General features: G+C 39.2%; 2 protein-coding genes across 8 annotated transcripts in view; one reads left to right on the top strand and one right to left on the bottom strand.

Moving 5' to 3' along the window:
• grtp1a (growth hormone regulated TBC protein 1a) overlaps positions 1 to 25,845 on the bottom strand; it is a 393,930-nt gene that overhangs the window by 274,403 nt on the left and 93,682 nt on the right. For 5 of the 7 annotated variants that reach the window (XM_069889533.1, XM_069889534.1, XM_069889538.1 and 2 more), the window contains one exon: positions 25,403 to 25,529. The exons of the other annotated variants lie outside the window; for them this stretch is intronic. The gene's annotated coding sequence lies outside the window, so the exon portion shown is untranslated. The remainder of the gene's footprint in view (positions 1 to 25,402; positions 25,530 to 25,845) is intronic. 7 annotated transcript variants of the gene reach the window in all.
• The window catches only part of LOC138738729 (coagulation factor X-like), a 46,179-nt gene continuing 27,630 nt past the window's right edge, over positions 7,297 to 25,845 (top strand). The window contains exons 1-5 of the mRNA XM_069889521.1: positions 7,297 to 7,638; positions 19,912 to 20,072; positions 20,884 to 20,908; positions 23,277 to 23,390; positions 24,223 to 24,354. Coding sequence (XP_069745622.1) covers positions 7,569 to 7,638; positions 19,912 to 20,072; positions 20,884 to 20,908; positions 23,277 to 23,390; positions 24,223 to 24,354 — 502 coding nt within the window. The 5' untranslated portion in view covers positions 7,297 to 7,568. The remainder of the gene's footprint in view (positions 7,639 to 19,911; positions 20,073 to 20,883; positions 20,909 to 23,276; positions 23,391 to 24,222; positions 24,355 to 25,845) is intronic.

Genomic DNA, 25,845 nt, shown 5'->3' with positions numbered 1-25,845 from the left:
AGAGCCATGTAGTTAATATCATGGTCCATAGCTGATACCTCAAGCGCAATTGAGTGGGAAAGTGCATCAGCCACTGCATTGTCTTTTCCAGAAATGTGCAGTATTCTGGTAGAGAATTCCAAAATGAAGGATAATTGCCCCTGTTGTCGAGCTGACCAGGGCTCCAATATCTTCGAAAATGTGAAAGTCAAGGGTTTATGGTCTGTAAATATGGTGAAGTGTCTGCCTTCCAGAAAGTAATGGAGTGATGCATGGACAAATATATGGCAAGGAACTCTTTATCAAAGGTGCTGTGTTTTTTCTCGGCCTCATGGAGATGGTGACTAAAGAATGCCAATGGCATCCATTGTTCATCGAAATACCACTGCAGAGAGCCCCCTATGGCCACATCAGACGTACCTGTTGAAAGGGCAATGGCTTAATTTAGGACTGGTTAACTGAGCATGGTTGCTTGAGCTATTAATTCTTTTGTCTTTATGAAAGTATTTCAACTTTTATCTGTCCACTGAATAGATTTGGCCTGACCAAACAGCAGATTGAACAGAGGGTTCATAACATGAGCTGCTGCTGGAAGGAATCGACGCTAAAAATTAACCATGCCCAAGAACTCTTGCAGACCTTTGACAGTGGATGGTCTGGAATATTCAGTAATGGCGTCGATCTTGGAAAGCAGCGGAACCACGCCCTTATCAGTGATTGTATGTCCCAGGGAACTATTGTCTGAAAACACATTTATCTGGATTGATGATCAGTCTAAATTCTCGCAGACATCTAAAGAGTGTACACAGACGTTCCATGTGCTCTTCTTTAGTTGTGCTGGTGACTAATATGTCATCTAGATAAATGAAGACATTGGCCATGCCGCACACTACTGCATCCATAACTCACTGAAAGGTCTGAGCTGCCTTTTTTAACCCAAAAGGCATACGTAAAAATTTGAACAATCCAAAAGGGTCATTATTGCTGTTTTCGGGATGTTGTCTGGTTTCACTGGCACCTGGTGATATCCGCGCACCAGTCCACTTTTGAAAGGATTTTTGTCCCATGCAGATTTACTGAAAAACCTTGAATATGGGTAATATGGTAGCGATCCGGTATCGTGGCATCGTTGAGCCATCTATAATCTCCACAAGATCTCCACCCTCCGGTGTATTTCAGATCTGCAAATTATCCCCAGCTCTTCCATTTTGTGGAATTTTTGTTTAGCTCACTGCAGTTTTTCCAGAGGCAAGCGACATGCCTTAACATGAATGGGAGGACCCTTGGTAGAAATATGGTGAGTTACTCCATGTTTTGCGGTGGGGTTGAAAACTGCAGAGTTGTAATTTTGGGGAATTCTTCTATAAGTCTGGAGAATATATCAACAGTCTTATGCAGGGCTTGAAGGCATACTGCAGGAACATGCAATTCTGCCAGGCGAATAGTTTGAAAGCTAATACTATCCACCATCCGATGCCCTATTAAATCCACCATGAACGAATGAGTTTGAAGGAAATCGGCCCCAAGTAGAAGTAATAAAAGGCCATGTGTAAATGTTCCCCTTGAACTGAACATTCATTTTTTTTTGGTGCCTTAAGTGGTTATGTTGGAACTATTGACTGCTGTGAGTTGGAGGTAACGTGTAGGATAACGTGTATTGAAACCAATTGGTAGAAAATTACTAACGTCCAATCCTGTGACCACCAAAAATTTATGTTGGGATAGCTGATCCCAAACATATAGAAGGATGGTAGATTTTTGGCCAACCATCACAGCCATTAACGACAGTCAGCCAGGGCATTTCCCAAGAATGCACAGGGTGGCAGGCACCTACGTGCATTGACTCCCCAACACTGGTGGTAAAAGCACCAGGTGGAAGTATTGATAGGCTGTCTGCCTGACTTGAGACATTGACTCGTTATAGGAGCTGGTAATTTGAGAGCATTGGCTTAGGAGGTAGTGTCAACAATGGAGGTGCTGGGTGTGGACAGCTGTGATGCAATGACTTTTCCAAAGACCTTTTGGTGTATTTTTTTGCCAGCTGCAGGACATCTGCCTCTGCAGCTACTGCCCTGGGGTCTTCGAAGGATCTTTGCGATAATAAAAGTCTAATGTATTCTGGCATCTGCTCCAGGAAGAGCTGTTCAAGTAAACATATCTGGCCGTTGGTCAGATGCCAGGCACAGCATGTCATCCATTAGTTCATATGGGGTTTGGTAATCCAATTCCTCCATGTATAACAATCTGGCGGCTCTCTCTCTGTGGGACATGCCATAAATACGCAGCTGGAGCGCTTTTAGAGTGTCATACTTGCACTCTCCAGGCTCTGGTGGATCGCACAGCAATTCACTGATTCGCTTGGCAGTGGCTTGGTCCAAGACCCTGACGAGGTGATAATAGCAAATTGCATTCACTTCTATCTTCCTGAGGTGAAATTGTGCCTCAGCCTGTCGAAACCACAGCTCTGGTTCTGCCATCCAGAAGGGTGGTAGCTTAACAGCAAAAGCTGCAGTATCCATATGGTCCAGAAGCTCGTTTTGGACCTGTCGGGGTCACCAAGTGTAGCCACTGAGAACACAGTGGTGGCTGATGAACACGAAATAACGACCCACAAAGTTGCAGGTAAATCAGACTTGTTTACTCGAGTTAAGCGCATATTCTTTTAAAACACTGAACCGCGCATGCCACTTCATGATGTTATGACATCCCGTGCCGGTTCGCTAGACTTTTGATACATAGCGCCACTATAATATCTTCCTTGATATCAATGACCTCGTGGCCCAGACTTTCCTACCTTAAGGACCACAGCTCAGTTGAATATCTGACAGCCTGATCTTTCACCAATTAATCAAACAGCCCTTGTGAATATGTCCAAACCTCCATGGTAAACCACTGTTTAACTGTCTGGGCACGCCCATTGGCTAACTGTACCTGTGGCTCCTCTCACAGATTTCTGAATACAGGTGACTGTTCCACAGTCCCCTCCCCAGTTCAGGACAGTCAACCAGCACGGATGTGCCTCCATTCTACTGTGAATAAAAGCCTATCAGTTTTACATAACTTCTAATCTTTTGGAATTATTGATGGTGCATCAGACCACCCCCCCCCCCCCCCCCCAGAAATGCAAGTTCTATTCCATCTCTAATTCCAAGACTTGCTTTTAATCTCACAGCTCCAGTCCAATCGTTGCTACACCAGTCTTCTACTCCTGTCCTTCGTCTGGGCACTCCCTCTTATCATTTTGAAACAGCAAGCCTTTGTGTGAGTTGGTGTGGGCAGCTTGCTCTTTCAATTGTATTGTCTGAACATTCTGGTGCAACAGGGTCTTGCTTTTGGGGAGTATGACAAAACTTGGCCTTTGAGTTGGACCTCAGCACCACTTTTACAATCTGTTTCAAAAGCAGTGGTTCAACTTTTTTTTCACCCACAGACCATGAAGTATTCCTTTACTTACTGTGGACCATGGACTACCTGTAACAAACACAATAGTCACCAGTGGTTGGCAGAGGGGATAAAGTGAGCCTCAACCTCTTCCCATTGGAATTTTGGTGGGCAGCCTTCTGGGACCTAAGATGGGACCCAGGCCCAATCATGGCCACCCGTGGCTCTTGCTCCCTTAATTACATGGTCCACAGAACTGGAGCCATATCACTAAAGCTGTTATCGGCCCCACACCCTGCCCACTCAATTCCCTTACTTTCAGTCCTGTCCTTCTTTGATTTCACACCTCCCACTCAATTTCCCGCACTCCAATTATATTTTCCCAAACAGCGTAATGTCCTGAGTCCACAACATCTTTTTGCTGAGATGGACTCAAGAAAATATTTTCCAGGGATAATCCTCCAGCTAAGGCAAGACTAGGGGAGCTAGAGAGGGAAAGTGCCATCAGCCTCAGTCCCAAGAAGTCAGTCCCTACTTGAGGGGGAAATAAGATCACTGCAAACCAGTCCTGTCAGTTTATCAGGAAAAGTCTGACCCTTTAATGGTAGATTCTAAAGGCAACTGGCAGGGCCTTAGCAGCAAATAGACAGTGCAGGCAAAGCTCCAAGCCTTGATCTGGCTGATGCCCTTTTGCAAGGGCAAGGCTGCAGGCAGACCCAGCCTTCTCTCAAAGACACAGGAAATGTTACAGTGTTTAAATATCTTATGTTTGAGGGCAATTAAAAGTGATGCATGCAATTTTACATATTAAACTGGAGGCATGCAGATAAGAAAACACAAGAAGGTGGCCTCTCAGCCCTTCAAGCTTGCTCCACCATTTAATATGGTCAAGGCTTATCTGCCCCATGCCTGATTTCCTCCTCTGTGTCAGTTCCCCACAACCTTCAATTCCCCAATCTTTCAAAAATGTATTTGCCTACACTTTAAATATTTTTATTGAGGTAACCTCCACAACACTCTAGGGCAGAGTTCCAGTGAATCATCACCCTTTGCGAGAAGAAATTCCTATATACGTTGGGTTTAATGGATTGGTCCCTCATCTTGAAATTATATCCCTTGTTTGGACACTCCCATTAGTGAAAACGTCATAACTTCAACTGTGTCATGACTCTTTAGGATCTTGTGTTTCAATTATATCATCTACCATCGAGAACATCTACAGGGAATACTGCTGTTACCTTTCATCAAGGATCCACTCCACCCAGCACATGCTCTGTTCTTGCTGCTTCCATCAGGAAAGAGGTATAGAATCGCAACTCCAGTTTCAGGAATAGCTGCTACTTCTCCACTTACAGACTCCTCAATAACAAACCCAATCAGAGACTTATTTAATGACTCTTACTTTTGCTTTTGGATTTTTTTTCTCTCCGTATTGCACAGTTTATTTACATTTCTTTATTTGTTTACAAGTTTACATATCTTCTTGAGTACAATTTTTTGCACTACCAATAAGTGGTAATTCTTCCTTGCCTGCAGGGAAAAGAATCTCATGGTTATAAGTGATATCATGTATGTATTCTGACAATATATCTGAACTTAACTTTTTTGGTGTTCAACTCACCAAAGAAAACAAACCAGGATTCAGATCTCGAATTTCAGATTTATTGTCAGAGTACATGCATGATATCACATACAACCCTGAGATTCCTTTTTCGGTAGGTGAGGCAGAATTATCATTTATTGGTAGTGCAAAAATAGTTGTACACAGTGAAGGACTGTAAACAGTTAACAGATGTAAACAAACTGCAATACAGAGAGAATAAAAACAATCAAGTGCACAAGTAAGAGTCCTTAAATGAATCCCTGACTGAGTTTGTAGTTGAGGAGTCTGATGGTAGAGGGTGGCAGATGATCCTGAATCTGGTGGTGTGAGTCTTATGGCACCTAGACTTCTTTACTGATGACAGCAGCAAGAACAGAGCGTGTGCTGGGTGGTGTGGATGCTTGATGACTGCTGTTGCTCTCCAATGTAGATGTTCTCGATAGTGGGGGTTGCCTGTGATATCTTGGGCCGTGTCCACTACCTTTTGCAGGGCTTTACCTTCAGGAGTTTTGGTGTCCCCATACCAGAGTGTGATGCAGCCAGTCAGTACACATTCCACCGCACCTCTGTAGAAGTTTGCCAGGATTTCTGGTGTCACACAAATATCCGCAAACTCCTTGAGGAAGTAAAAGCACTGATGTGCTTTCTTCACAATGCTAGGAAAGATCCTCCGCGATAGTGACTGCTAGGAACTTTTTGCTCACCCTCTTCACCTCTGATTCCCCAAAGATTGCTGGATTGTATACCTCTGTTTTTCCTTTCCTGAAGTCTACAATCAGCTACTTAGCTTTGGTTGTTGTTGGTGCACTATTCAGCCAAGTTTTCAATCTCCCTCCTGTATAATGACTCATCACCTTTCTTTATACAACTCACTACCATGGGATCATCAGCAAATTTGTAGATGGTGTTATTGTTGTATCGATCTACACGGTCGATGGTGTAAAGTGAATAGAGCAGGGGACTAAGAACGCAGCCATGCGATGTTCCAGCATTGATGGAGATTGTGAAGATGTTCTTACCAATCCTCACTTATTGTGGTCTGGAGGCGTTCAGCTTCTCTAATCTTTTCGAGACCCTTGGCGTTGCATCCCACAGGCAGATGCATTGGTCCCCACTCCTTCAGCTGGATCAGCTGATATAGGATCAAGAGGCAGTGTCCCCATGCTGTTGCAGATATCAGTAATAGCAATCCTTCCCACATGCAGTGACCTTCAATGCTGCTGGTCACAGTCAAATCCAGAGCAAGGGGCCCTAAGCACTTTCCTCCGAATACCATCCTAATCAGCACCTTCATCTTGTGCTGAAATGAGAATCAGATTTCTAGCTGTAGTTTCACTCTGAGAGAGAAGTAGCTTCCGGAGATCAGGTAGTAATTCCTGGGAAGTGTTGGCAGAAATACTGCTGACACACAGGAGACAATCGATGTTGGAATCTGAAGCTAAACACAATCTACTGGAGGAACTTAGGGGGTTGAGCAGATTGTGTTTGGATGATGATATTGGTGGCAGCTTATTTTTGATATGTACTGGGCAGCAGAAGCCTCGATCCACAGCCTTTGAAGGCTGTTAAACAAGAAAGTCTGCCCATGGTAGGATTCAGTGCAATAAACAAATGTGCTGGAGAATTTTAGCAAGTCACACAGCATTCATAGGTCTGGATCCCTTTTAAATCTTTACCCTTTCAGTTTAAATCTATCCCCTCTAATTTTAGACTCCCCTATCCTGGGTAAAAGACTGTGACCATTATTCATGCCCAATATGATTTTATAACCCTCTAATAATGTAATTCCTCAGCTTCCTATGCTCCGGGGAAAACAAATTCCCAGCCTATCCAACCTTTACTTGTAACTCAAGCCCCTCCAGTCCCAGTAATATCCTCATGAATCTTTTCTGCACCTTTTCCTGCTTAACGACTTCCTAGATCTAGAGATCCTCAACTGCAAGTGTGGTCTCATCAATGTCTTGTACATTTGTAACATGATGTCCAACTCTTGTACCAAATGCCCTTACCAATGAAGATGTATGCATGCCAAGTGCTTTTATCACCATCTTTTCCCACTCTGTCACTACTTTCAGGAAACTTTGAACTTGTACCCCTCATTCTCTTTGTTCTACCAGACTCTCCAGGGCCCTGACAAATACTTTGCCAGACCTGCCTGGTTTAACTTCTCAAGTTATGGAGGTTAAAGAAGGTCACTGTCTCCAACCTATTCAAAGCCATTTACCAAAGGGCAAATCGTTGCCTGGACAGCAGATGTGAATGGAAAAAAAAGGTGATGTCACTTCCTGGATTGAAACAGTTTATAATGATTTCCAGGGTAAAACTTGACGACATTTTCCATGAAATCAAGAGAGAACTAAATTTGCCAAGCAGAGCATGTGATAGACTTGTATGAAAATTGTTTTGTTCTCAAACTCTTGCATTAATGTCACCATATGTATGAGAGTCAGATCCACTGGTCAGAAATCATACAGATGCTGGCGATGGAAACTGAGGATCAATAGGAATCAAGAGTTTTGCTAATCTGGCCACTGAACTTTGAACTCCTGTTTATTCAGCCAGCATTCAGAAATTCAGATGCAAGAAGCTTTAGCAGAAACGGACCATGGCATATCTTTTCTGGGCCATAAATCTTTTCCTCCTCCTCATTAATCTCACAGGAATTGAAACTGAAGGTACAGTCCGTAAACTTTTTTGTACTTTTTCAGTGGAACACTAAATCAGGCTTTGTTGTTAGCTAAACTTTTTAAACCTTATTTTAGAGTTACTCTCAGTGTTTACAATATGAAAGCTTTCGTACTTGAAACATAGTTACTAAGTGCTTATGACAATTGTTTAGAAGTTCTTTTAGTGTTTGCTTGCTCTGAGGATTTTGAAGAACTTAAAGTTTTCATTATTAAAAATGCATGTTGCAAAATGCAATGATAAATAATTGATCTCATTTATGAATAGTCATTCGTTCATTATTTTTGCCATTTTTCTAGACTGCCCACTCATCTGCTGTTTTCTCATTTATTCCCAACTGTAATGTCGATGTATGTCTTCACAATTCCTCACCATAGATTTGGAGAAAGGCAGAGTATATAGAGCAACATGAAGAACAGCTGCTGAGTTATTGAGCATTCGAATTGCATTGCGCGTGTATGTATGCATCAGACATATACATTATATATTATTATAAACCTCACTGCTTTACCATTTTGTATTATATAATGTAGTTTAAAGGGAAAAAGAATCAAAGGGGTGTTCTTTGGCATGTATAAGGGAAAATAAGTTTCAGGGTTAAAGGAATGGGACTGATAGAATTGTTCCCTAGGAATCAGTATGGATCTACGGGCTGAATGAATTTGTCTCGTATCTTTATCAGCATGTATCTCAACTCAGAAACCTGTTGATGTTCAGGTCATTGACCTGACATTTTGTTTTGACATTATTGCCAGTAGTTCCCAATTGCTACTGAACTGATCAGATCTCGTCTCCTCTTTGAAGCTTTGAAAACTTCCCTCTAAAGATGCTTGCATTTAACATGGTTTTTGACAAGCATGCTGTGAAGATGTATTTTTATTTAGTGATTAAAGTAAGGTCTAGACAGAACCATGGACAAGGGAGGAAGTGAAGGAGGCATGAAATGAAATAGCAAATGCTGGAAGCACTTAGCAGAGAAGGCACCAATTGTGGAAGGTGAAGGGAGTTCAGGCCCAAAGACAATTTGAGAATACAACAATGGTACATAGAAATGAATAAATGTATTCCATTAGAAAAAATAACATATAATTTAAGAAATAACATCACAATATTTGAACAAATATGGGAGCCATACATGAAATACAATTTCCAATTTCCAGGTTGACATAATACATTGTTTTGCTACAGCTAGGGCTATCATAACAAATCTTTTTTGTGCTCCATCCAAATCAAGTCCAAATTCTTTATTTCTTATATTACTTAGGAGGAAGATCTCTGGGTTTTTTGGTATATTGCATTTTGTGATTTTATTTAGTAGCTGGTTTAGATCTTTCTCACATGTCCAAATTGCATGAATTGTTGTTCCCGTTTCCTTTTTACAGAGAAAACATCTGTCTGATACTGTTGGGTCCCATTTATTTAACTTTTGAGGTGTGATGTATCCAGTTATATTGTATCATGCGTAACCTCGTGTTTATTGTATTTCTCATAGTTCCGGAGCATAGCTTTTCCCATGTTTCATTCTTTATCTTTATGTTTAGATCTTGTTCCCATTTTTGTTTAGGTTTACCGTTTGTTTCCTCGTTCTCCTTTTCTTGCAGTTTGATGTACATGCTTGTTACAAATTTTTAAATTATCATTGTGTCTGTAATCACATATTCAAAATTGCTTCCTTCTGGTAACCTCAGACTGTTTCCCAATTTGTCCTTCAAGTAGGTTTTCAGTTGGTGGTATGCAAACATTGTATCGAGAGTTATATTATATTTATCCTTCATTTGTTCAAAGGATAATAATTTATTTCCCAAAAAACAATTTTCTATTCTTTTGATCCCTTTTCTCTCCCATTCTCTGAAGGAAAGGTTATCTATTGTGAAAGGGATTAGTTGATTTTGCGTCAATATTAGTTTTGGTAGTTGGTAATTTGTTTTATTCCCTTCTATGTGAATCTTCTTCCAAATGTTGAGCAGATGATGCAATACAGGTGAATTCCTACGTTGCACCAATTTTTCATCCCATTTATATAGTATATGTTCAGGTATCTTCTCCCCTATTTTATCTTGTTCTAATCTGGTCCAATCTGTTTTTTCCCTTGTTTGATAAAAATCTGATAGGTATCTTAATTGTGCGGCTCTATAATAATTCTTAAAGTTTGGTAGTTGTAAGCCTCCTTGTTTGTACCATTCTGTTAATTTATCTAGAGCTATCCTTGGTTTCCCCCCTTTCCATAAGAATTTCCTTATTATTTTCTTTAGCTCCTTGAAGAATTTCTATGTTAGGTGAATTGGTAATGACTGAAATAGGTATTGTATCCTTGGGAAAATGTTCATTTTAATACAGTTTATCCTTCCTATCAGTGTTAGTGGTAAGTCTTTCCAATGCTCTAAGTCATCTTGTAATTTTTTCATTAATGGATGATAATTTAGTTTATATAGATGGCCAAGATTTTTATTTAGTTGTATACCTAGGTATCGCATTGCTTGTGTTTGCCATCTAAATGGTGATTCTTTCTTAAACTTTGTGAAATCCGCATTATTCATTGGCATTGCTTCACTTTTATTTGCGTTGATCTTGTACCCCAATACCTCTCCATATTCCTTCAATTTCCTATGTAATTCTTTTATTGATATTTCTGGTTCTGTTAAGTATATTATAACGTCATCTGCAAATAGACTGATTTCATATTCCTTCTCTTTTATTTTTATCCCTCTTATTTTATTTTCTGTTCTTATCAGTTCTGCTAGTGGTTCTATAGCTAACGCGAACAGTGAGGGAGATTGTGGACATCCCTGCCTTGTTGATCTGCTTAAGTTAAATTGTTTTGATATATATCCATTTACTGTCACTTTCGCCAATGGCCCCTTATATAATACTTTAATCCAATTAATATATTGCTCTGGTAGGCTGAATTTTTGTAGTACTTTGAATAAATAATTCCATTCTACTCTGTCAAAGACCTTCTCTGCGTCTAAAGCAACCGCTACTGTTGGAGTTTTATTTCCTTCTACTGCATGAATTAAGTTAATAAATTTACAGATATTGTCCGTTGTTCGTCTTTTTTTAATAAATCCAGTTTGGTCTAGATTTACTATTTTTGGTACATAGTCGGCCAATCTGTTTGCTAATAGTTTAGCTATTATCTTATAATCTGTGTTAAGTAGAAATATTGGTATATATGATGCTGGTGCTAGTGGATCTTTCCCTGTCTTTGGTATTACTGTAATTATTGCTGTTTTGCATGAATCTGGTATGTTTTGTGTTTTATCAATCTGGTTGATTATTTCCAGGAGGGGAGGAATTAATAAGTCTTTAAACGTTTTATAGAATTTTATTGGAAATCCATCCTCTCCTGATGTTTTATTGTTTGGTAGTTTTTTTAATATCTCCTGTAATTCTTCTATTTCAAATGGTTTTATTAATTTATTTTGCTCCTCTGTTTGTAATTTCGGTAGTTCAATTTTAGTTATAAATTCATCTATTTTGTCTTCTTTCCCTTCGTTTTCAGTTTGATATGGTTGTTCGTAGAATTCCCTGAAGTTTTCATTGATCTCCGTTGGATTATATGTAATTTGTTTGTCCTTTTTCCTTAATGCCAATACCATTCTTTTAGTTTGTTCTGTCTTAAGCTGCCACGCTAGAATTTTGTGCGTTTTTTCTCCTAGCTCATAATATTTCTGTTTTGTTTTCATTATGTTCTTCTCCACCTTATATGTTTGTAGTCTTTTATATTTTATTTTTTTGTCTGCCAATTCTCTTCTTTTAGTTGTATCTTCCTTTATTGCTAATTCTTTTTCTATATTTGTTATTTCCCTTTCCAACTGTTCTGTCTCCCGATTGTAGTCCTTCTTCATCTTAGTTACATAACTTATTATTTGCCCTCTGATGAACGCTTTCATTGCGTCCCATAGTATAAACTTATCTTTCACTGATTCCGTATTTATTTCAAAGTACATTTTAATTTGCCGTTCAATGAATTCTCAAAAATCCTGTCTTTTAAGAAGCATGGAGTTTAATCTCCATCTATACATTCTTGGTGGGATGTCCTCTAGCTCTATTGCCAATAACAGGGGTGAGTGATCTGATAGTCTAGCTTTATATTCTGTTTTCCTAACTCTCCCTTGAATGTAGGCTGATAACAGGAATAGGTCTATCCTTGAGTATGTTTTGTGTCTACCCGAATAATATGAATATTCCTTTTCCTTTGGGTGTTGTTTCCTCCATATATCCAAAAGTTGAATTTCTTGCATCGATTTAATTATAAATTTGGTTACTTTGTTCTTTCTTTTAGTTTTTTTTTCCAGTTTTATCCATGTTTGAGTCCAAATTAAGGTTAAAATCCCCTCCTATTAGTATGTTCCCTTGCGTATCTGCTATCTTCAAAAAGATATCTTGCATGAATTTTTGATCTTCTTCATTAGGTAAGTATACATTGAGTAAATTCCAAAATTCTGAATATATCTGACATTTTATCATTACATATCTCCCTGCTGGATCTATTATTTCCTCTTCTATTTTGATTGGTACATTTTTATTGATTAATATAGCTACTCCTCTGGCTTTTGAATTATATGATGCTGCTGTTACATGTCCTATCCAATCTCTCTTTAATTTCTTTTGTTCCATTTCAGTTAGATGTGTTTCTTGTACAAATGCTATATCAATTTTTTATTTTTTCAGTAAATTTAACAGTTTCTTCCTTTTGATTTGGCTATGTATTCCATTAATATTTAAAGTCATATAGTTCAACATAGTCATATCATACTTTGTTTATCTTTCCTTTCCGTTTCCTCATCACCACCTTCCCTTCTTATCCATTTCTGCTTTCTTTTTTTGAACACATTATGAGACAACATTTCTAAAACATAAAATATTTCCACTATTCTCATATCTAAAATTCCTTTAACCCCAATAGTCCCTCCCCTTTCTGAGTTGCCCTTTGTCCCTTGTCGGGCAACCACATCTCCCCTCTCCATTTGGATTTGTGAATCCGCTCGCAAACATCAACTGATTTCGCAATGATTGTTATTCTTCCCCACCCCGCCCCCCAGAAAAGATTTTAATCTTCATATATAACAAAGGTCACTCTCTTAATTCCCTCCTTACTTCCTTTCTTCCCTTTCTTTCCCTTCTTAGTTCTTACTTATACTCTATTTTTTAAAATAAATATATATAGTTTATTGTCATTTTTGTTCTTGTTACATCCCTTCATCTCTCTGTCTGTTTTGTAGTTGTTCTGCAAATTTTCGTGCTTTTTCCAGATCCGAGAATAGTTTGCTTTGCTGCCCCGGGATAACTATTTTAAGAACCGCTGAGTATTTTAACATAAATTTATAACCTTTTTTCCATTCGGTCGTTTTTGCTGCATTAAACTCCTTCCTCTTCTTCTGGAGTTCAAAACTTATATCTGGATAGAAAATTTTTTTTTGACCCTTGTATTCCAGTGGTTTTTTGTCTTCTTTTATTTTTTTCATTGCCTTCTCCAATATATTTTCTCTTGTTGTATATCTTAGGAATTTTACTAGAATGGATCTTGGTTTTTGTTGTGGTTGTGGTTTAGGGGCTAATGTTCTGTGTGCCCTTTCTATTTCCATTTCTTCCTGTAATTCTGGTCTTCCCAGGATCCTGGGGATCCATTCTTTTATAAATTCTTTCATATTTTTGCCTTCTTCATCTTCCTTAAAGCCCACTATCTTTATATTGTTTCTTCTATTATAATTTTCCATTATATCTATCTTGTTTCTTTAACTTTTTAATCAGATTCTTCTAATTTCTTTTTTAAGTCATCTACCTCCATTTCTATGGCTGTTTCTCATTCTTCCACCTTGTTTACTCTTTTTCCTATATCTGTCATGATCATCTCTAATCTATTCATTTTGTCTTCTGTACTTTTTATTCTTCTTTTCTTTCACTGAATTCTTTCATCTGCCATTCTTTTACTGTTTCCATATATTATTTAAAAAAAATATATTCATGTACTATCCCTTCCCTTCATCTTCCATTTCTCTGTGTTCTCCCTCCTCTTCTTCTAGGTCCACTCCAGGATCTGTGTCTTTTACCTCTGTCTCTTCTGATTTTCTTGTTGGGTTGTTTATTTTATTTTGTTGGGTATTTTTGTTCTTATTTTTATTAGAAGTGTCTTGGTGTTGCTCTTCTTCCTCTGAGTTGGTCATCTGTTATTTCTTTGATTTCCTATTTTTATTCTCTTCCTTCTTGTTCTTGTTATTTTCTATGTTTTCCTGTTGAGAGTCTTGCTGTTGTGTTATACTTGTCTGTTTCATCTGTGGCTATTTACTCCTCAGCTGGTCCCCCCTCCCGTCGGTGTTGTTTTTGTCTTGTGCATTGCACATTGGCGAATCCTCGCGCATGCACAGTTGCGCACTTTTGTTTGGCTCCGTGAGCCATCTTTGTAGTCCTGAGTTCAGGGTTTCCACTGACCTCAGGGAGCAGGCTACTCTCTCCATGGCGGGCCTCCTCGGTAAGGCCTTCACCCTCCTCCTCCGACGTCCTTCCTTCTTCTTTTCTTCCTGTTGTTTTTGGTTTTTCTTTCTTTGCTGCCATTTTCTCCACACTTTCACTTTCAATTTGTTATGGTTTCTGTGTTAGTGACTTTGTTTTTTCCCTACCTTTTTTTTACTTTTCTGGAGAGGGCTGGAGTTCCCCTACCGGCCACTACTCCATCACGTGACTCCTCCAAAGTCACATTATTTGAACAAATTTGGGAACTATACATGGAACACAACAGAGAGGGCTTACCGCGGACCTCCACCCCCTAAAATGATAAACTGAGAAGAAAACAAAATGACCTGATCCAGTGTGTAAAAGTAGATAACACAATTTTCTTGTTTATTTTCATTGTGTGATGACATTGTTTAATGGTTTTGTTGTATTGTATATGTTGAACATTTAATGGGTTTGGAGAGGGGTGGGAAGGAGGGAGGGAAGATAGGGAAAAAAATGCCACTGTATATATTTAAGGGAAATGTTTGTATTTTGATTGATATGGTTCATAGTGTGAAAAAAAATTATAAAAAGATACCATGAAGAAGAAGATATTTATGGATTATTCCAAGATTCTTTAGGGTAGAACAGACCCATAATTCCACTGTTAGGATAAGGTCAGCAACTCTCAGTTGGCACCAACCATGAATTCACAGAGAATGAGTGTAATCATAATAAATGATTTGATAGGTTGGGTAAGGTCAGTCATTCTATAGGTTGGGTTAGGCAGTGATTTGCTAGGATGGGTAAGTCTGTGCCTCTATAAATTGAACAAACCTGTTGATTATAAAGCAAATGAATTTAAAGGTTGGGTTTTGCGAAACGGTTGAAGCTACAGGTTGGAATAGCTGGACAAGCAATATGATTCTATGTTGGTCAAAGTCAGTGATTCTATAGGTTGAGCAGGAACTATACTTATGTTAGTTGTTACCCAACATATGAGGCCAATAGTCTTCCCTAACCCATAGAATAATTGGTTTCGTAAATATGTATAATTGCAGACTTTGCAGGAAAATATAGGATCAATTACACAATCTATGGAATTGCTATCTTATTCAACCTACAAAATCACAGGCATTGCTCAATCTACAGAATTGTGTGCCTTATCCAACACATAGAACCAAAGGCTTTATCTAATTTATGGAATCATGTGTTTACCCAGTCTCTGCCTCACTCAACCAATAAAATGAGTAACTGTAGTCAATATATAGAATTTAAGGTCTTGGCAAATCTATAGAATCACTGGTTTTGTGCAATACCTAGGATCACTGATTTTACCCAACTTATCAAATTACAAACCTTGACTAATCTATAAATCAATGAACTTGGTTCATTGAATCACTGGCCTGACCTCACAAAAAGAATTACAGGTCCTATCTAATCTATAGTGTTTCTGGTCTTCCTCACGTGTAGGATTGCTGACATCATCCAATGTATATATGATTGAAGAGTGTGCCCAACCTATAGAATCAGTGGCCTTGCCTGATCTATAAAATCAGTGGCAAAGCCTAACCCATTGACTTGTGATTATATATGTAATAATAGCCAGTGATATTATCATTTGGTAAGATCAGTGAATCAATGGGCTGGGCCTAGTCTATAGGTTGGGCAAGCCTATGATTATGTGGGTTGATAAGACCAATGAATGTATGGGCTATGAGGCTATTTTATAGGTTGAACAGACCTGTGATTATATAAATTCAGTGAGGTTGGCATTCTATAGATTGAGTGGCCATTGATTCTATAGACTGAGAATGACCAGTGATTCCATGGGTTAGGTTGAGTCCATTATTCTATGTGTATCAATTAGATAGGGCCAGTGATTGTATTGGTTGAGTATGGTCACTAATTCAATAGGATGGGAAGGCCTTGGTATTATGTCTGTGAAGTACTAGTGAGGTTGGGCAAACCTCATGATAAGGTCAATGGTCAGGATCTTTTTCTCAGGATGGAAACATCACATATTAGAGGTGAGAGAAGGAAAGTTTAAAGCTGATTAATTAAGCTTTTTTTTAAACAGAGCAAGTGGTTGGAGGAGGTGGTGGAAGCAGATACAAAAGCAATATTTGACGCATTTAGACAAGTGTATGAACAGGCAGGGCATAGAGGGGTATAGGCCTTGTGCAGCCAGATAGAAAATTTATTTTCATCATGGTCGGTTCGAAACACCTGTTCCTGTGTTGTTCTATTTGGAAAGCCCTTCAAGGGCAGTGAGTCTTCAGTTTAGGCATGGCCAGTGATTCTATGCTCACCCCACCCATAGAATCACTGGTCATTCTCAGCCGACAGAATCACTGGCCACCCAATCTATAGAATACCAACTTCACTGAATTTAGAGAATCACTGGTCTGTAAGGCAAGGCCAGTAATTAAGGTGGCCATTCCAAAGGAGCTTGCGCGCACAGACGCACACACACTGTTTAAAAAAACAATTTTTTAATAAGATTTAAATGGTATTGCAAAAACAAAAAATACAAACACAGTGTGTGTGTGTACATTTTATATATTTTTTAAACTCCATAGGTTGGATGAAGCTTGTGATTCTATAGGGTAGGGGAAGCTGTGATTCTTTAGGTTGGTTAATGACTGTATAAGTTGGATAAGGCTAGTCACTGTATGGGTTGAATATGGCTCATGATTCTGTAGGTTGATCATGACCCCTGATCCTATAGTTTATGTATGTCTGGTTATTTCTAGGTTTAGGTAGGGCCAATGATTGTATAAACATCACATGTGATTTTAGATATTAATATTAATTTAAAACATAGACAGGGAATTGGCAAAGATTAACATAACCCAAATAGAGCAATGAGGAAAAAGAATGCCAGAAGGCAGCAACAAGTGCCAAGGATCCAATTATTTCCTCTTCATAAGTTTTACATGAAGGAGGACCACTGGAAGTATCATAATGATAATTTTTCACATTTCTATCAATTCAACTCAGCACTTGGACAGTATTAGAAAAGTAAGCATATTACTATTATTTAAGATATATGAAAACAGGTTAAAAAAAGACAGATCAATTAACCCATTTATTGTTGTCAAATTTCATACACTAATAGGATCAACCTTAAAAGTTTTCAACTGATCAGAGGATGACAAGGATATTCAGTGGTTAGTTATTGATGTGATCGGTACATCTAAAATATATATTGGCTTCCTGATGAGATTTGAGAATGTTTCTAATTCTAATGTTTGATAGAAAAGCAGAAAACTGAGTGTAAGGACACAAAACGACTATTAAATTGGCAGGATAGAGGTGTCCCATAAGAATATTTGCTGATAGATGCTCGAAATGAAGGGATAGAAAGTCTAAATATTGTCACAAAGATGGGCTGTAATTGCAAGCGATATAAGTGACAGCATTAAGGTGCAATAACAAAGACAAGTACATGGGAAAAATGTGACAACTGGATGTAGCTAATTATAATGTCAACCTGCTTTGGCCTTTGCAATCATAATGCAGGGTCATAGTTAGAAAGTGTTTGGTCAATGGAAGCCTATCTATATAGATTAGTGAAAATATTTCAGAAAGTGTGGATAATAATCAGGGAGAGAGTAGAATTTGGTCCTTTGTATCCAGAGAAATGGAGATCAAGGGGATAGCTAACAAAGCCCTGGCTGGAGTATAGGAGGACAGGGTTATGAACAAGGAAGTACTGATAACAAGCACAGAATGATATTTATATTCCCAGGAGGAATCACCATAACTAGGGACATATTCCCTGGAATTTAAAAGGTTAAGGGTTGATGTTTTCAGATTTTAATAAGAATCTAAGACACCAGTATCAGAGCCAAGCATTCAGAAGTGAAAGAAAACATACATAGCAAGAGTGGCAGACATTTAGAATCCTTTATCATAAAGGATTCAGCATCAAAATTGCCCAATGTTCAATATTCTTTATTCAGTCAGTCAGGACAAAGCTATAATTCAATAGATCAGAGATGGGTCTGTAATTCCATCGTCAGACATATGCCAAATCCATCACAAGCACTGACCTCCCATCCATTGAAGACATCTTTGTGAGGCACTGCCTCAAGAGGGCAGCCAACATCATAAAGTATACCCATCAGCCTGGTCACAACCTCTTCTTGCTGCTTCCTACCTTTGGGAAGAAGGCACAGAAGCCTGAAGTCTAGCACGTCCAAGTTCAAAAAGTTTTATATTCTAGAGATTTTAGGCTTTTGAACTTCCCTATACTAATTACTAACCATAAACTATGCCACGACTACAAAAAAAAGTCTACACTACTGAAACATTACTTTTATTCTTACACTAAATACAACTTTGACTATTTATCTCTCCTTTGATATTTAGGGTCTCTTTTTCTTTCTTGTATACTGTGGTAATGTCATCTTTACTGCTGTAGTTCGTGTAGCTGTCTGACTACAGCAAGTAAGAATTTCAGATCATCTGTACATTGTACTTATTTCTTTGGCTTGGCTTCGCGGACGAAGATTTATGGAGGGGGTAAAAATCCACGTCAGCTGCAGGCTCGTTTGTGGCTGACAAGTCCGATGCGGGACAGGCAGACATGGTTGCAGCGGCTGCAGGGGAAAATTGGTTGGTTGGGGTTGGGTGTTGGGTTTTTCCTCCTTTGTCTTTTGTCAGTGAGGTGGGCTCTGCGGTCTTCTTCAAAGGAGGTTGCTGCCCACCAAACTGTGAGGTGCCAAGATGCACGGTTTGAGGCGATATCAACCCACTGGCGGTGGTCAATGTGGCAGGCACCAAGAGATTTTTTTAGGCAGTCCTTGTACCTTTTCTTTGGTGCACCTCTGTCACGGTGGCCAGTGGAGAGCTCGCCATATAACACGATCTTGGGAAGGCGATGCTCCTCCATTCTGGAGACGTGACCCACCCAGCGCAGCTGGATCTTCAGCAGCGTGGACTCGATGTTGTCGACCTCTGCCATCTCGAGTACTTCGACGTTAGGGTTGAAAGCGCTCCAATGGATGTTGAGGATGGAGCGGAGACAACGCTGGTGGAAGCGTTCTAGGAGCCGTATGTGATGCCAGTAGAGGACCCATGATTCGGAGCCGAACAGGAGTGTGGGTATGACAACGGCTCTGTATACGCTTATCTTTGTGAGGTTTTTCAGTTGGTTGTTTTTCCAGACTCTTTTGTGTAGTCTTCCAAGTGATAATAAACTCACATTGACATGCCAGAAATCCAGGGCCATGAACTTGTAGGACAGGATTGTCAATTAATCGACTGATATATGAGATGGGCCAAAATGCTGTAGGCCAAGAACTAGATGAGGATTACATAGCCCAGAATTTGCTCTTTCAGTCTACTGATCTGGAATAGATGGTAATTCTATAACCTCCAGAAAGATTAATGAAGATGTAGATTGAGATGGCCCAAGCTTCTATAGTTGATGGATAGGGCTAGACTTCTTTAACAGATAGTAATCCCACAGCTCTGCTACTCAAGATGAATCCATAATGTTACTGATCAGCCATAGACCCATATTTCTGTAAATAGTTAGCAGCTTAGGGTTCTATAAGAGAATGAATGAATGAAGTTTTTATTGTCAAGTACACAAGTACAATGTATTATAAGTCTTATTTGCTGCAGCATTCGAGTACAAAAAATACACCAACAATAAAAAAATCATTAATATAGAAAGAAAAATATTTCTGTGATTGGAGTAAGCTGACAATTTCACAGGATTGATTCTATCCTTTTCACTTCTGTTTGACAAGATCACAGTCCTTTACTATTATTGACTAGAGGTTAGTCACTAACATTGACCGCTTCTGTTTAAGTATTTTTAGCCAACATGAAAGCTAATGACTTCTTAACACGCCAAAAACGTGAAAACAGTTTCCTTGAAGAATTGAAAGAAGGCAACTTGGAGAGAGAGTGCATTGAAGAGAGGTGTTCACAAGAAGAAGCTAGAGAATATTTTGAAGATGACCAACGAACTGTGAGTGTACACATTGGTTCTGTATTCAGTTACCATTCTTACTTGTCCTAACCTTGATGGTTGAGCAGGAGGCCTGTGTCAAAAAAGCAATGTATGGTAATTAAAAGAGATTATAAAAGTAGAGAGAAATAAAACCAAAGAAGTTACTCAAGGTAAAATTGATAATTTAAAAAATTCAGACTAGTTGATAATGGTGTAAGACAAATCACAGGGAGCAAATGCATAAATTTCTCCCCAACATTCATTCATTTCTCATCCCACCTTCCTTCTCAAACTCCCGCCAATCACACTCCCTTTATCACACTGAACCACTTTCACTTTCCTGCCCAACACTCTCCCATGTCTTCATCACATCAATCACAGCTTTTAATTAATCTTTCTCCCAAATGCAGGCAATTTCTCTCTTAATTTCTCACATACCTCATCCCTAAATCTGCCGATCTACTGCCAGAAACCACACGTGCTCCACCTCCCTCTAGTTCCCTCCACAACTCTTTCATTGTCACCTTTTATCCATCCTTTCCCTGCTGTGAGTAAACTCCAATTCTAGAACCCACATGTTTGTTAACTGGCTAATTTTAATGGAATCAATTCTGAGTCAACTATGCAACAAGTATCGATATGCTTAAATAGCTGTCAGGTCTGAGGGCAAAAGTCTACCCTTAGACCAGCTCATTTTGCTGGACCACATGAAGCTCTCCATCTGCCTGATGAATCAGAGTTGCAGAGTATGACACTGGTGAATTCTGAGTTGATGGCACTCTGTGCACCTCACATTATTATCTGATTCAGTGTTGCCCTCTCATTTCAGGATGAATTCTGGACTAAATATGTAGGTGAGTACAACAACACTTCATTCAGTCCCATTTAGATATGGCTGTTTGCTTGAATTTTTATCATAGATATGGAATCACATCAGGAACCATGGATTGTGGAAAACACTGGAATGGGTCCCACCTTCACTGAGTGAGAATGGGTAACGGGGAACCCTCTGGACTTCCCCAGTGCCTCTCTGGGGCACTGGGTTTGGATTTCAGAACCATCAGGTGTATTTTTTCCATTCAAAAGTAAGATCAACATTTGTTGAATTGCATTGAATTTGCATTGTGACAGGAATCAGTCTTTGGCCACCACATTTGACTATTTTATCTATCTCCCTCCCAATATTTAGTCCATTGGAGGAAATGAAACCAGTTATCAAGTGGAGGAGAATGGACTAAACATCCTTTCTGAAAGGAAGTCAAATTTAATAGACATGTGTCAGATCAGTCATTTTGTAAGGAATTAAAGGCTCCATTATTGTCATGTAATACTACATTTAGAATGCAACATACATGAGATTCTTTGGCTTTTGTCTACAGTAAGGCAGACAGAGAGTTGTCACTTTGTCCAGTGTCCCTTCACAGAAACCTACAGCACCTGGTGTTCCTAGGCAGTCTCCCCTCCAAGTACTGACCAGGTCTGAGCCTGCTTGGGTTCCAAGATCAGACAATCTCATGCATATTCAAGCTATTAGGCTTCTATTTTAATGGATCTCAGTACAGGAATATCATCCACAGGTGAATGATATTGTAGTTCACACAACAATACCAGATGATGCAATCGTAGTGTTTGACTTTCCTTTGTGTATGTATGTACAAGTGTTGTGCTAATGTAAATATGGAGTACTGCTCACTATATTTAGAGCTGCATCAGATATGGAACTCGGCATTACAGGTATGGAATGTTGTTTGTACATGGATGGCATTTCTCCACCACTTTATTCTTTCTCTTTGCTCCCACCATTTTCTCTCCTCCATAATTATGTTTCATTGATTTATTCCCTCCCTATACTATTTCTCTCTTTCCATCTCTCTTGTCAGCTCTCTTTCCTTGCTCACTCTCTCTATCTCTCTAATCCCACTCAATACTTCTTCCTGAACAGAATGGATGTTAGTGAGTGCCTTCTAAGTCAAAAGATAAACAAATGGGTATATTCTATTTATCCTAGTACCAAGATACAAGGTGATTTTGAGCAATGCAGTAATGGTCCAGAGATAGCAGGTTATGCTCTTTGATGGCTAATTGAGTAGATTTGTCCTCTCAAAGGTTTGGAATTCAGTATTTTGACATGGATACCATGGATCTGAAAAGCTAACCTAATTCTCCAGATGCCTTCATAAGCAGTGAGTGGCAACCAGTTTAGTCCTTGCTACCTAGAATTTTTGAGTAACCAATTTTAATAAAATAACAAACAGCGCATTGTTTATACTCACATGCAGTGACTGATACAGCTTGGATGAGAGGTTGATTGGGGACACAAAGTCACATATATTAGTGTGCATGTCAGGGCTCACTGCACCAATGATAGATACCCAATTTGTTTAGCCTACTCCTTCCCAACTCTTGAGGAGTGGGGAGATGCACTTAAAATGAACTTGCATTTACACTTCACTTTCCATATCCCTTTTTGAGTGTCCTAAATGTTACAGCCAACAAAATTCTTTTGAAGCAATTTACACAGGGCAATCTCCCATGAGGTGTAGTACGATAAGATTACCTGTTTTTAGAAAGGTGAACTGAATAGGAATTATTCATTAAACCATGGAGATTAACAGCATGTTAGTCTCATCTATATTTGCCAACTAAAAATGGGCTTCAGGTTAACCCCACACAATCCTTATTCTTCAACAATGTAACATAAAGAGTATTCCTCTGGATACTCTTTGAAAGGGCTGAGGGCTTCTGTCACCTCAACCTTTCAGACAGGGTTCCAGAACCCCACCACCACCATCAGTGAGACTTTTTTTTCCCTTACTCCCTTTCTAACCCTTTTAACAAATAGGATTTTTAACATTAATGTAAGGGAGACTGGGTTTAATGTCTGAAAAACTAGTTATCCAGAACTATGTTGGAAGGCTAGTCAGGGATTTGGTGCTAAAACCTCAGTACCCAAAATTTTCCACCACAGAGACGAGCAACCAGTACTCTAGAAGATGTTATGTGGCAGTTTGATACAATCAAGTAATTTGATATGAGCAAATAATCAAAGAGAGTTCACTGTTTCGGAAAAGAATGGTTTTCTTCCATGTTTATAATGGCTTTAAATTATTTGCTTTTCTAGATAATCTTACAAAGCTTGATTTTCAACAAACAGTCCAAGCTAAGTAGAGACAGGAATTTCATGTATATATTCGATATTAGTGACATTGTCTAACCCTGCAGATGGAAACCAGTGTGAATCCAACCCGTGCAAGAATCAAGGCAAATGCTATGATGGCATCAATCAATATCAATGCACCTGTATAAAAGGTTTTAAAGGCATCAACTGTGAAATCGGTGAGATCCAAGAGTGTTTGCAATCTTACCTAAACAGAACCATATCTTCAGTTTATCAAATTCACACTGACCATTCAGCCTTTGCACTTACATTAATCCTAGACTAAACCCAGAGAAATGCAACAACCGTACATATTGGAATCTTGGGCAAACAATGAGAAGCTGGAAAACTCAGCAGGTCAGGCAGCATCCATGGATCAAAATGGTCAATGTTTTGAGTTGGGTTCCTTCACTGACATAAAACCATTTTATGGGAAGTACATTCCCATCAACTTCCCAAGATTCTACCCTCACCTACATACAAGGCGCAATTTATAGTATTGAAAGTTGGTATTAACCTGTGGTCACAACAGCTGTGAGGTAGCTGCACTACACCCTGAGTCATTGTATGAAACAGATATTAAGGAGTAGAATAAGGAACTCTGGGAACATAGGACCTAAAAGAGTACAACTACACTTTCCAGCCCATAGCAAATTAATCAGAAGTCAACACTGCCAGGCTTTTCTGCCCTGAACTCATGTCCCACAATTTACAAGGACTGACCCTCAGCTTGCATGAAGCTCATTCTATATTTTAAAGACCCTTTGGATATTTTGTCTTTTGCTTGGAATATAAACCTAAATAAATTGAACTGAATTGTTGCTACCACAAGTCAAACTCTTCAGAGTTACTCCTGTGGGAACTTACTCTCAATGGTCACCTCCTATGTGATCTTCCACCATATCCCACGTGGACTGTGAGATGACATTGGGAACTTAACCTCTGGTGCACTTTACCAGCTACCCCCATTCCAACCACAGTGAAAACTGGGTCACATTTGGTGTCTTCCAGAAATTCCAAAGCTGTGCACTCTGGAGAATGGAGGCTGTCATCACTACTGTCACGTCCACCGAGATCAAGTAAAATGTTCTTGCGTGAGTGGCTTCGAACTTGGAAGTGATGGCAAATCATGCATTCCTGCAGGTAAGCCCTAGTATGCTACTTGAAATTTCCTCAGTCTCTGTAATTTGCTAGTGACAGGGGGAAGAGAATAAATAGGTTTCATTGTGTCCCAGCACCATAAATGGTAGAGCAAGACTATGAAGGTTCTGAGTAAGTTCTTCATAATCTTCCTCTTTCTTCAGTTCAAAATCAGAAACAAACTCATTGCACTCTTGCTCTGTCCACTCAGGCTATGCCTATTTCTCATTTGGAATGGATACAGTGGCAGTATGTGGATGCAGACGAGGTGATGATCTCCACCTGAGAAGCCCAATTTCAGTTCATCATTTAGTAAAATATAAATTGGTTGTAAGACCATTCAGCCCATTGAGTTCACCACCATTCTATCATGGTTAATTTACCCTCATTTTCAATCCCATTCTCTTGTCTTCTGTCTGTAACCCTTGATTCTCTTTTCAATCAAAGATCTAATCTTTAATATACCAAATGACCTGGCCTCCACAGCTATCCATGGCAATGGATTCCACAAATTAACTACCCTCTGATAAAGAAATTTTTCCTCATCACCATTCTAAAGAGTTGTTTTTATAGTCTGAGGCTGTGCAGTTTGGTCCCAGACTCCTGTGCCCCTCCACCCTCCCCCATGATAGGAAGCATCCTCTTCATGTCCACTCCATCCAGACCTTTCAGTATGCAGTTTCAATGTGATCCCCTCCTCCTTCTAAACTTCAGTGGGTGCAGTCTCAGAGCCATCAAACTCTCTCTCATGTGATAATCCTCTCTTTCTGTGGACCATTCTTCTGAACCTCCTCTCAACTCTCTCCAATACCAATAGATGAAGAATTAGATGAGGAATTTAACTCTTTCTCTGAGCAACCATTATGTAACCAGAAGCTTCAAGGATGTTTATTGCAGTTTGATTTAGCCACAAATGAGATTGGACATACGGAACTGTGTTCTGTTAAAGAAGGTTCCCACAATATAAATAATCCTGATCATAGAGTCATATAGTACAGAAATCCTCCCTGTCTTGTATCTGTCAAATATCTTTTGATCATCAAAACTGTACCTGTCAATAAAGTGTCCTCCAGCAGTTCATTGGAGATACGTACTACCTTCCGAGTGAAGTTGTTTCTCAAGTCTCTCTTAAATCTCTCTCCTTAAACCCATGTCCTCTTGTTCTAGAATCGTCTATCCTGGAAAATAGAGTTGACCATTCAATTTATCTATGCCCCTCGTGATTTTATAAACCTCTAAAAGTTCATCCCTCAGCCTCTGACTAATTTTATACAACTCCTACCTGCCAGATAAGCAGCAGTGGTATGGGCAGGGAAAGGTGGTGTGGGGGAAAGTGCATCATTGGTCAGATAACTGCCTACTTAACCCGACACAATTATCCTCTTCATTCAAGACCTTATCGTTCCCTCCCTCTCTAAACTTCTTCAATCCTCCTACCTGTCCTCAACATTCCCAGATTTTCTGATGTTTCCTTTCTTGTATTCCCCCAATGCC

Source organism: Narcine bancroftii, chromosome 7 (genome assembly GCF_036971445.1).
Source record: "Narcine bancroftii isolate sNarBan1 chromosome 7, sNarBan1.hap1, whole genome shotgun sequence".
Lineage (NCBI taxonomy): Eukaryota > Metazoa > Chordata > Chondrichthyes > Torpediniformes > Narcinidae > Narcine > Narcine bancroftii.
Note: the sequence above shows the minus strand (reverse complement) of the source record. Positions and strands in the feature narration are given on the sequence as shown.